The sequence below is a fragment of the Nannospalax galili genome, unplaced genomic scaffold, assembly GCF_000622305.1.
Source record: "Nannospalax galili isolate Female #2095 unplaced genomic scaffold, S.galili_v1.0 scaffold911, whole genome shotgun sequence".
Taxonomy (NCBI): Eukaryota; Metazoa; Chordata; class Mammalia; order Rodentia; family Spalacidae; genus Nannospalax; species Nannospalax galili.
Window position 1 is genome coordinate 169,049 of NW_008329642.1, and position 12,742 is coordinate 181,790.

At 47.9% G+C, this 12,742-nt stretch overlaps 1 protein-coding gene across 5 annotated transcripts in view; it reads right to left on the bottom strand.

Annotated features, from left to right (window-relative positions):
- Window positions 1-10,125: 10,125 nt before the first annotated feature.
- The window catches only part of Gcn1 (GCN1 activator of EIF2AK4), a 73,558-nt gene continuing 70,941 nt past the window's right edge, over window positions 10,126-12,742 (bottom strand). For all 5 annotated transcript variants that reach the window (XM_008840448.3, XM_029567191.1, XM_008840438.3 and 2 more), the window contains exons 57-58: window positions 11,347-11,565; window positions 10,126-10,811 (exon numbers count right to left, since the gene is read on the bottom strand). In XM_008840448.3, the coding sequence (XP_008838670.1) occupies window positions 10,686-10,811; window positions 11,347-11,565 (345 nt within the window). In that variant the 3' untranslated portion in view covers window positions 10,126-10,685. The remainder of the gene's footprint in view (window positions 10,812-11,346; window positions 11,566-12,742) is intronic.

Below are 12,742 nucleotides of genomic sequence, written 5' to 3' on the forward strand. Positions count from 1 at the left end.
GGGCGGGCGGGGTCGGTGCTGGCCTCGCGATCCGCGGCTCCCTCCGGCAGCAGCGGATCCACTTCCCGAACAAACAGCCGGAACTGACAGAAACACCTCCCTCCGCTCCCCCACCACCACCTCCTCCTCCTCCTCCTCCTCCTCAGCAGCCGCCGCCGGTGCCACCGCCTCCCTCCTTTCCGCCCCGCCCCTCCACTGCGCAGGCGCGACGTGTGGCTCCGCCTCTGCGCAGCCGCAGCCGGGGCGGCCGCGCCCTCGTCGCGCACGCGCACTGCGCACGCGCTCTGGTGGAGTCCCTGGCGGGCCCTGGCTAGTCTCCCCTCGGGTGTCCGGGGCCGGCGCGGCCGAACGGTTCGCAGTCCTGGGAGCCGGTGCCCTGCCCAGGCATGACGGAAAGAAGCCCCGGGGGCAGCGCCACGGACGTCCTCGCCCCCTCTTCGGCGGGGACGGGGCTCAGTCCGGGCGCCCGAGGCCCGGGACGCGGACTGGCCGGCGGCTGTGGAGGCGCGGGCTCCGCCCTTCGCCGGGCGAACGCCGCTTCAATGTCTGGTCCTGCCCCGGGTGGCAGGTGGCCGCAGAGTCCGGCTCCCCTGCCGGCCCGTAGCTACTAACACTGTGGCCTGGAGGTCGGCGCGGGCAAGGACAGCCTGGCCTGCAGACCCGTAGAGCCTGAGCTACGCCGCGGCGGAGCGGATGCACGCAGTTCCAGGTTCCCAGTCCGTCGTGGCCCAGTGTGTAACGCGCACCCTAGACGGCTGCAGCGGCCGCGCCTTCAGCTTCATTTCAGGGGTCTTCAGCACTCATCTCAAATCCTGTGGCCGAGGAGGCCTGGGTCTCCGGAAGTTCAGCAAGACCCACTTTAGAATCAGCCGTAGGTTTTTGCAGTTTACTTCCTTTTAGATAGTAAAGTGGACGCTGTCAACTGCCCTCTTCGCTGCAGAGCGCAGAGATCGTTCCACCCCATACCACAGCACCTCTTTTACTTTTTGAGACAGTATCTCTTATAGCTCAGGCTGGCCTTAAACTCACTGTGTGGCCGAAGATGTTACAACTCCTAATCCTCCTGCCTCTTACCGCCAGAGTCCTGGGATAACACGCACGCGCCAGCAGCCCCGGGCTCCGCACATGCTAGGCAAGCACTCTACATCCCCAGCCCTTTATCACTGTTGTAGGAACTCTCCATCCTTACAGTCTTTTCCAGTCAAGCACCTGTTGGATACTGCTGCTTTTTTTTTCCCCCCCTAGCAATTTCCTCCTTTTTCACTATAAAAAGCAGCGCTGGTTGTTTAAAAAAAATGTTCATTCAAGCCGGGGGTGGTGGCGCATGCCTTTAATCCCGGCACTCGGGAGGCAGAGGCAGGCGCATCTCTGTGAGTTCAAGGCCAGCCTGGTCTACATAGTGAGTTCCAAGACAGCTGGGGCTACAGGGAGACCGTGTCTAAAAAAGTTCATTCACTAACTGAAAAGTTCAAATTAATTTTTCCTTATGAACCACTACTCACTGTGACCTGTTAATAAGTTTCCTGGTTACCATGAAATTAATAGTTGAATGTATACATGCTTGCCCATGAATTTCCTGTGCATATTAAATACACATAGGTTCTTTGATCTTTATCATTTAAGTGCTGCACTGCATGGTACTCTGTCTGATGGTTGCATTATCCCTTAACCACTTGGCTGCTAACAGGGATTTGCACAGTTTGTTTGTTGTTGTTTACAGTGTTGCAGGCAGACTTAAGTGTTGAACTGTTTTTCCAGGAGCAGCAAAGCTTAGAATCTGGAGGTCCTGGCTGAGGAGAGAAGCTGCCACCTGTGCTTTTGACTGAAAACTGGGACTGAGAAGGTTAATGTCATCTCTTTAACCAGCAGTTTTAGGAAGCAGAAGAAAGAAGCTTAGGGTAGACATTGGGCAAGCACCCAACCTCACCAGCCCATGAAACAGTAGATTACAGGTTTATCACCTCCTCTGAAGGCAGGAAGATTTCTGCTTTCAATGCCAGCTTTGAAATCCTGAAATTCTCCCCTGAAAAGCTTTTGGATAAGTCATGTTACACTGTCTTGGAACCCCAGTTTCCTCACAGTAGACATAAGGATATGTTTGTAAGTGGCCTGGCTTGTGACAACAGTAATGTTAATCAGTCATCTTTCACTGACTCATTCATACTTAGCCATTGCCTATTATAGACATTCACACATTTCCAAGGCAGCCACCTGACGATCTGGCTGCAAGACACTCGGGATGGAAAGAAAACTGGCCACTAGAAATGCGAGATTCTTGATTTTGCTCAGATGCGTCATCTGGAACCTACTGGGCATTCATTACTCCATTTGTTCAGTAACTATTTAATGACTTCTTACTATTTATTATGCTCATGATTGTACAGAACATGAAACCTTTTCCCTCCAAGAATTTAGACTCCACAGAGTTCAGACATATTCATGAAGAATTAAAAATACAGTAGATAGAAGAGTCTATCTGAAGTCTGTCTAGACTTCAGAGAAGAAAAGCTGCTGATGGGAGAATAATGGGGGAAAGATTTCATCGTAAAGATTTCATGATGACACCAGAATAGAAGAGGCTCTGAGGATTCCCTAAGGCCAGGATACGTGTCCTCATCCTCAAAAGAATCTCTGAGCAGGTTCTACTGAAACACTGTTTCACATCTACTTAACTGCAGTCGATGAAGTACTGTCTCTCTTCCCATATATGTTATTGGGGTCCTGCCTTATGCCTGGTGCTGAGCTGGGGATTCAGCAGTACCAAGTGACCATCTGACCTGGTGCATATTCCCAGGAATTGGAAACTTTGCTTCACTTGTCCTCAACAGCCAGCTTCCAAAGGAGTTTTTGCAATGTCTCCTTTTTGTGCATTAGAAGCTACAATAGGAAACACTGGAAGTTTCCAAGTAGAGAAGCAGTATTAGAATGTTCCTTTAGCGGACAGTGCACAAACATCATGCATACAGGATAGAGCTGAGCTGCAGAGTTGTAAAGGTTGTTGCATTCATTAAATGTTTCTGCTTACTGGATGTACACAGAAGCAAAACACCTTCATGGTCATTCTTTCAGCTGCCATTGGGATCCTGCTTTATGCCTGCACTGGTCTAGCAGCTGGGGATTCAGCAGCAAGCAACATTCAAATGGCTCTGCTTTCAGGGAACTTTCATTCTAGGGAGTAGGGACCACAGCTACATCAGAGAAGAGAAGTGCAGTGGAGTAGGGGGCTGGAAGCATACAAGGTGTTACAGGATCAGACTGATGTGGCAGGCTCACCTCCATTCAAGTTTGTCATTGAGTAAAAAGAGAAGTAGGATGAACAGGAGGCAAGCTGGGAGAGCTGAAGCAAATATTTTTCAGGAGAGAGAGAAAATTAGCAGCCAATGAGTGGAAGGAAGTGACTATTTGGGGAGATGGGCTAAGGGCTCTTCAGAGATCCAGGAGGAATTGGGTAGTGAGGCTAAGAGATAAAGAAGAGGGGCCTCAAGCTGAGGCCTCAAATAGAGGGAGAGCACCCTCAAAGGCAGCAGTGGTAGAGATAGGTCAGCACAGAAGAGGCCTGAAGGACCTGGGACATCCAGGTTACAAACAGGTCAGCAACATGGGTAGGTGCTAGAGCCACAAGATGCAGTCATGCAAGAAGGCAGAAGTGAACAGTAATGCCATTCAGAGAAAGATCATAGGGACCTTACATGCCAGGCAGGGCACCAGTCAATATGCTGGTCCAAGAGAGAAGAAATCAAGGAAATTGCATCTGGTGGTTTAATGGCGATGGAAATTGGCCTCTCATAACTGCAAGCCTGATGCCAATTCTAGAGACTTGCTCTGCCCTGCCAAGGCCCACATAAACCAAGTGAACAGAAATTCTGTGACTTCATGGACCATGGCTTCTTGTTTTAGTATCCTCTGGAGAGTTAGGCAATTGGTACTGTACTTAGTACCTGTTGAATTGAAGCAAAACCAGAAGCTGGGCATGATACACCTGCAATCCCAGCACACAGGAGGCTGAGGGCAGAAAGACTGAAAGTTTGAAGCCAGCATGGGCTACCCATTCAGATCACCTCTCAAAATATCAAAGAGGGCTGGGGATGTAGTGCTTGCCTAGCATGCATAAAGCCTTGTGTTCAATCCCAGCACCACATAAAACCAAGCATAGTGGCACATATCCGTAATCCCAGCATTTAGCAGGTAGAGGTGGGTGGATCTCTGTGAGTTCAAGGCCAGCATGGTCTACATAGTCAGCTGGGGCTACAGGGAGACCGTGTCTTAAAAAAAAAAAGTCATTCTAAACTACATAGTTCCCAGACCATCCTGGAATACACAAATCCCTGTCAAAGACAGAAACTTACCAAGTACTAGAAATTAGTAATAGGGTACTTGCCTACTATGTGCAAGGCCCCATATTTTGATCATATTCAGCCCCCACTCCCCCTAATTCCTCCTAGATCCACCCTACCCCCTCCCAACTTTGAATTTGACCTGCCAGGAGCCACACCCTTTAAGAAAACAGACTCTCCCCTCTCCAGAAGCCATCGACTGCTAATAGCTCCTCAGCTAGGTATGCAGCTCAAGAGCCCCTCCAGTATTTTCTTTTCTAGATAGGAATCATGTAGCCCATGCTGACCTCATCTCACTATGTAACTGAGGATGACTGAACTTTCCAATTCCCACATATGGGTGCCACCATATGTGGTGCAAGGGATAGAACCCATGGCCTAATGCATGCAAGGCAAGCACTCTACCAACTGAGCATATCCCCAGCCTGTGTTTATTGTTTTCTAATGGAGACTTTGTGTGTGATTTCTGGAATGGCAAGTGTCCACAGGTAAGACAACAGGTAAGATGCATATAAGCAAGCGTTCTTTGGGGCCTTCAATCATTTTGTGAAGTGTAAAGAGGTCCTGATGCCAAGAAGTTTGAGAAAAGATGAGTTAGCTGCTGTTGTACCCCAGCTTCCCACCTCCCTTTGGTGTGGGAATCTAAATGGTAAGAAGGCTCATCCACAGCTTTCTCTCAGGGGAGTAAGATGCTGGGTTCTGAGGGAGTTCCATGAACTCACTGTCCCTATCACCAGGCTGCCATCTTATGAGGAACCACACTCAGAAAGCACCAGAAGAGGTTTGGGTTTGGACACATTCAGGAAGGTCTCACCCAGAAATGTCACTGACACTCTTTGGACCAGTTCTTTCAGTTTCCTAAGCTCCTTAATGCCACACCCTAAGGCAGGAGAGTCCTCCTAACAGAATTTAGGGACAGGCTCAGAACCAATAGTGAAGCAATAGGGCTTACCTCTTCTAAAATGTGAAACCTAGTCACTCTGCAAAGCCACATGCCAAAACCCTACTGTTTCTTTTTTTTAAGATTATTTTTATTTTATAAGTATTTTACCTGCACATAGGTAAGTGTGCCCATGCGTGTGATGCCTGCAGAAGCCAGAAGATGGTGTCAGATTCCCTGGAACTGGAGTTACAGATGGTTGTTAAACCTATGTGGGTGCTCGGAACCAAACCCAGGGCTTCTGCAAGAGCAGCCAGTGCTCTCAACTGCTGATCCATCCCTCTAGCCCCTTGCTGTTAAATCCAACTTCCAAATTATTTTTATTGAATAGTCTGGGGGTTTGGTGATTAGAGAATCAAGAAATACGGGGTTTTCCAATCCTGTTGCCAACTGACTGCATGAGCTTAGAGAGCCGCCTCATCTGTTCCCTGAGAGTCTTCCACCCTAAGCACATTAGGTTTGCCCTCCCAGTTGTAGACTGGGGACTCAGTTCCACTCTTCCTCAATAAGGAGCAGGACTGTGTGGGAAGTGATTGTGTGGCCAACCACCCTCCTACCCATGCACAGTAGAGACTATGCCCTGTACTGACATGACACCTCCTTCAGTGCTATGGATCATCAGGTGAAATTATCTCATCACCATCATCCTCATTATCACCATCATCACCATCATGTCTTCTAAATCTAACAGCTTTTCAGACTATGGAATTGAAATGGATGGTACCTCTGGATCTAGAAATGAATTGTGATATGTTGAGAGCATTATACTGTGCTATGCCTTATGCAATAACTGGCACTTTTCCCTTAAGTCCCTCATTTTACACAGACCATATATATTGAGAACCTTTGTACCTAGCTTTGTGCAGAGTGCACCATTACCATTGGCCCATACAATAACCATGTAGGCTCACCATGCAGAGGTGCAAGCCTGCCAAGGCCATGGACCAAACCTCCATGTCAGAGCTCAGTATCACCCAAGTACAGTTAGGGTTCAAATCTGACTTCAAAGGCTTTGTGCCTCCACCTGTAAAGAGCTGTAAAGACACTGTAGCATCTTCCTCTCCTTCAGAATACTTTAGAACCTAATCCTTTAAGAAAGACTGGTCCCAGGGCTGGGGTGGCTCAGTGGTAGAGCACTTGCCTAGCATATACAAGGCCTTGTGTTCTATCCCCAGCATGGCAAAAAGGTAAAGTTCTGGGGCTAAGAATATAGTTCAATCAGTAAAATGCCTGCCACCTGTGTGAGGACCTGGATTCAGATCCCTAGAACCCATGTAAAAGCTAATTATGGCAGATTGTGTCTATTCCCAGCACTGAGAAAGCGGAAACAAGGAAGATCCCTAGAACTCGCTGGCCAGCCAGTCTAGCTGAATCAGAAAGATCCAGATTTGGTGAGACTGGCTACCAGTAAGCTCTGGAGACAGACTGCTACTTCCAAGCCATGTGACCCTCAACAAGAGACTCTGTGTCTCAATTTCCTCCTCTGGAAAATAGTAACAAGAGAACTTTCTTTACAGAATGTTTCAGAGATTAAATGTCAAATGGTATCTGTTATAATTACCACTAACACCTAAAGGGTAACTGGGAATAGTCTATTTTTAGAGCTGCTCTTCCAAATTCCTCATTTTACCAGGAGGAACCCAGCATAGAGGTTAGATGATTTGTTCAACAGCTCTTCTAGCCACCAGGCCCATCAGTTTGCTTCTGTGCAGCCACGCTCCTCTTCCTCTAGGGCTTGTCTGGGCTGCTTCCAGGACTGCTGACTCCAGACAGATGCTTTTATCTGTGTTCCACTGCTGTTCTGTGACAGTCTTTAGCCACTTGCCTTCCTGAGAGCCCACACCCTCTGCAGCTCAGAGAATGCAATTCAGCATGCTCCAGGAGCCTTGAGTCATCTCTGTCTGTGAATCAACCTCTAGCCATCTATTCTGAACACTGAGATCTCGTCCTCCTCCGGTTTCTGGAACTGGAAGCTGGTGTTTTTCCTTTAGATTCTGCTCCCTGAGAGTCTTCCACCCTAAGCACATCAGGTTTGCCCTCCCAGTTGTAGACTGGGGACTGAAAGCCAGGGATGGATGTAACCTGAGCCCCTGGTGAAACAGACAAGCTGTAGGCCTGGCAGAGGCTTCCCAGCTATGCACCTTATCTACCATGCTGTCAAGCACATGTGCAGACAGCTTGCTGGACAGAAGCCCTAGGCAGCTGGAAGGACACTGGTGACCATCTGACCATCTGAATCCCAGAAGCAAGGAACAGTTGCCATGGCTACTAAAAACTAAAACCCTTGGCTACTTGGCTATGGAGAGCAGCTCAGCTGACCTTTCAAGGTTTCTTCTTGCCCTGGAATTCTAGTTCCCCCCATCCAGCTGGGATAGCTGAGCGGCATTAGGAAGTCCTGTGCCATACAAAGCTCAGGAAGAGAAAGTGAGCATTTCATCTGAAGCATCTCAGAGCTTGCTTTGTCTCACGTCACAAGCCTGCTTTCTACTTCTGCTATATTATTAAGACTGGTTTTTTTTGGTCTTCTTTTTCCGAGATAGGGTCTCATGTAGTTGGGCTAGCCTCAAACACCAGTTGTTTCTACCTCTTCAGTGCTGGGATTACAAGCATTTCATCACTTTGACTTTTTTTAATTTTTTTAATTTTATTTTTATGTGTATCCATGTATTGCCTGCATGTAGGTAAGTGCACCCGTGTCATGCAACGCCCGTGGAGGTCAGAAGAGGCTGTTGGATCCCCTGGGACTGGAGTTATGGACAGTTGTTAGCTGGCATGTGGGTGCTGGGATTCGAACCTGGGTCTTCTGCAAGAACAACCAGTGTTCTTAACTGCTGAGACAACTCTCCAGCCCCTAGACTTTTTATATACATATTTTAAAAAAATATTTTTATTTTATGTGTATGTGTGTATTGCCTGCATCTAAGTAAGTGCATCTGTGTCTTGCAATGCCCAGGAAGGACAGAGACGCTGTCAGATCCCCTGGAACTGGAGTTATGGACAGTTGTTAGCTGCCATGTAGGTGCTGGGATTTGAACCTGGGTCTTCTGCAAGAACAACCAGTGTTCTTAACTGCTGAACCATCTCTCCAGCCCCATACATATTCATTTTTATGTGTATGAGTTTATTGTCTGCATGTAAGTGCATCCATGTCATGCAGTGCCCATGGAAAAAGGTGTTGGATTCCCCTGAACTGGAGTTATGGACAATTTTTGCCACTGTGTGGGTGCTGTGAAGTGAATCTGCGAGAGCAGCCAGTGCTTTTTTTTTTTTTGTCTTTTTGAGACAGGGTCTCCCTGTAGCCCCAGCTGGCCTCGAACTCAGAGATCCGCCTGCCCCTGCTGAGATTACAGGCATGCGACACCACGCCCAGCTCAGTAGCAGCCAGTGCTCTTTAACAGTTGAGCCATCTCTCCAGCCCCTAGACTTGCTTTTTTGGTATAGAATTTCTTATCTTTTACAGAGTTCTCTACCACTGCTTTCTATTTTTCTTCCTTTAACAGCTACAGCCAGTAGTTTTGATAAAGGTTTATTTCATGTTGTGACCAGGGAAAACAACTCAGAAAAACTTGCATCACCAGGGCCCAATGGGGTGTGCTCCTTCAGAGAGGACATGTGTCACGAGCCTTCTAAGAATCAGGAGGAAGGAAGTCATTCATAAAGGAGGCAGATGCTGAACTGCAACTCTGGTTTCCTCTTGCAAGTCTCCAGACTGTGGAAACACTGCTCCGCAGAGGGGACGGATTTCTCTTCAGCTTGACCACCAGAAGCTCTTTACCTTCTGTTGTAGAGGTTTGTCTTCTGACTGAGATGCCATCTTCCTGAGTTCACCTGGGCCCACTTACAAAAGATCATCAGGGCTAGGTTTTGTTAACTATTAACCTCCTCTCATAGGAGGGTGCGGAGGGTCATGGAACCTCCACCTGAGCATCTGGCCACTATTGTGGCCAGTTCGGCCCTAATTTTACATGGCCTCAGGTAAGGGCTAGAGTATCTAGGCTGGGGAAGACTAAGAGAGGGGAGCTCCATGTATGCAGCTATGGGAAGCCATCATCCATCCATGCTGGGTAAAGACTTTCCCGTGAAACCTTGTGGAGGAACACCTATACTCCTGTAAGTAATCCCACACCCACTGCTCTGTAAGCAAGCCCCGTGAACTCACTGCCTCCCAGAGCGTACTTAGGTGGAATCATACCTTGGTTTGTTGTTGGGAGGAAGAGGAAGATGTGGACTTTACATCTCTCTCCCCCAGGGAACCTGCCCATGTCTGGACAGAGCTGAGAAGTATGTAATTATGCCCGACTTCCCCACATTAGGGGAGGTCTCAGGCCTGGCTGTGCACTGACGCCAGGATAGAGAAGTCAGTAGGGAAGGATAAAACTTCTGAAAGCAGGGTAGGCCTATGTCTAGAAACCAGAGTACAACTGCTGCAAACCTTCCCTTATTCTTCATGCAAAAAGCTTCTTGTTCAATGGATGTTTGGAGATTATTTTAAAAATCTACTGGAACTGCAGAGATGGCTCAGCAGTTAAGAGCACTGGCTGCTCTTGCAGAGGACCTGGATTCAGTTCTCAGCATCCACATGGTAGCTAGCAAACATTTTGTAACTCCAGTTCCAGGGACTCTGATGCCCTCTTCTGGCCTCCTTGAGCATTCCATGCACAGGTGCACTTATATGCAGGCAAAACATTCATACACATAAAAATAAGATTTTTAAAAATTTATTTCTTGCTTGGCATGGTGGTGCACATCATTAATCCAAGGACTTGGAGACAGAGGCAAGTGGATCTCTGGTCTATTTAGTGAGCCCTATCTCAAAAAAACAAACAAACAAACAAAACAACAAAAGCTTGCTTTTCTCAAGATTAAATCAAAGCCTTTATTAAACATTGCTCCTTCAAACGGCCTCCATCCTTCTAGACCTGGAGCTGCAGGGGTGGATGGGTATCACTTTCCCCAGACAAATCTGATCCATTCAGGCTGCACAATATCGAAGGGTCAAGACACCCCACACTGGCAGAACTGTGCAACTCTGTGCCCCATTCAGGATCTGGGCAGATACCGGTAGTGCCAGCTCTTGACCCAGAGCTCAAGCACAGAGCAGGAACCTAAATCATCTCTCCTGGTCTGAGTCTGACCGTGCTGAGTGGCCAGCCCTGGGCTGCATGCAGCTCACTGAGGTTAACGCATGTGCTTTTCCTTCTCTTCTCCAAAGGTAAGGGTGAGAGATGGAGGAGGCAATTTTCAGTTGTATGTGGGTTCAATTTAAGGCTTTGGCTGTGGTTGGTTGATATATTAAAATACTTCCTGGGAATACAATCTCCTAAGCTCCCCATTGGAATAAACATATTTTCAAAAATGAAAACAGTGAACAGAGATGAGGAGCTGAGTTGACACAGCAGGCCCCCAGCCTATCACGTCAGAATGGTATCATCCACCTGCTCCGTGGAGTCTGCCTGGCTGGCTAGCTTCTTCAGGGACCTTCGGTTGCATTCACTCAACACCTCCAAGCTGGCCACATCCAAGATCTTGAAGAGGGACTGTGAGGAAAGATGAGAGGGAGGAGACATAGTCAGAAAACACAGCTTCAGTCCTCTTAGTCAAATTGAGACCAAGGATGGATGCTAAGCTCTAATCTGAGAATGAGCCAAATAAAATAAAATAAAATAAAAGCATCAGATGGATCTAGAGACAAGTCAGAAAAGAGCTTATCACACTTTTCCTGAGCTGAGGGAGCACAGGTTGGAGTATTCTGTGCTCTAAAGGCTGCTTAGCAGAGGGTTAGCTAGGGCATAGCTTGGGGTTTCAGTGGGGCAGTTCTGCTGAGATCTGTGGAATGTGCTTGGGTGTCATGAGAGATTTTATTTGAAGAAAGGCTTTTGACGTTAAACAAGTCTGAAATACACAGGCACTGTGATCTCAGGCACTAGACTAGGTCATTAACCTGAGTCTCAATCTGCTCCTGACAACTAACTTATATTGTGGCAGAAATAGGGCTTAAGCACTGCCGTACAGAGAATGGCAGGACGAATGCCCACAGGGCGCCCTGCTGGGCAATCTAGGCCAGCCTCCCACCTGAAACAGGTCCTCGCCCTGCCTCATCTTGAGCAGGTTGACGATCGCCTGGTCACTGTAGGCCCTCACGACGGTGTTCTTATCCTTGGTGTTGTCAAGAAGAGCCTTCAGGATGGGCTTGATGGCCTGGGGCTCCAGAGGAGGCAGTGGGTCTTTATTTGCCCACCAGATCATCTTTTCAGCAACCAGCCTAATGTCACTGGATGGGTTCTGCAGACACTGTGAGAGGAATACAGACAGGTGCAACCAGTCTGCTTTTCAGAGAAACCCAGATTCCATTATGGACACTGATCTCATTGTTCACTCCCTAGAGATAACAGTGTGACAAGGTTCCCTCCCTTGGGGAGTTATAGTGTGTCTACCTTCCCCATCTCATTGGGTGTCACTCCCTCCTTGGCTCACCACTCCTGGCTCACATGAGGTTTTATTTCCTTACACAGGCCACACTCTTTTCTGCCCAGGCCTCTGCTGCTCTGGTCACACTGCCTGGGATGTGTCTGTCCCAGGAACCACACTCAGTTGATTCCTTCTCATCTTTCAAATGTCTCCCCTAACAACTCTACCTAAATCACAGCCTTTCCTCACAGGCTCCAGGGAGCTGGCCCGCCTCATTCATCTCTACTCCCTCAGGGTAGAGCCCAGTAAGCCCTCAATAAATAAATGCCAAGTGAACAGTGAATGCAGGCTGATCCATTCACTGCATCCCATATAATCAAGCCTCTTGGAAACTCTCAGGAGTAGGGCTAGGTATTTTCACAGGAAGGCAGTCCCTTTCTGGAACCTCATTACTCAGTGTGATCCAGGCACAGGAGCAATAGAATTACCTAAGGACTGATTACAGAGGCAAGTTTTCCAATGTGGTCCCATCCCACTAAAATGCCAAACCTGGCTCTGATTTCTGTGCACATTAGTGTTTAAGAAGTGAGCTGTCAGGCAGGGGGGAGTCTTACTGTCATCAGATTCCCTGGTTTCTGTCTGTCTGTCTCTCTCGCTCTCTCTCAAGGTCTTACTATACAGCCCAGGCTAGCCTTAAATCCTCTTGCTTCCATCTCCCAAGTGCTGGAATTACAAAACATGTATCATCACATCAGGTTTCCTGGCTTTTCTATATCAGGGCCTGGAAAACCTACACAGTAGTCATTCGAATATAACTAAGGGAGGGAGACAGGAGAGATTTACTTAAGAGTTCAACCCAGGGGCTAGTAAAATGGATAAGCAGGTAAAAGTGATTGCTGACAACCTGAGTTCGATCCCTAGAGCCCACATGGTGAGAACCAACTTCCACAAGTTGTACTTTCACACTAGCACCATGGCATGCACACCCCATTTGCCCCCAACACACACAAAATAAATATTCTTTAAAAAAAAAAAAAAAAAAGTTTTGGATCCAGCACTG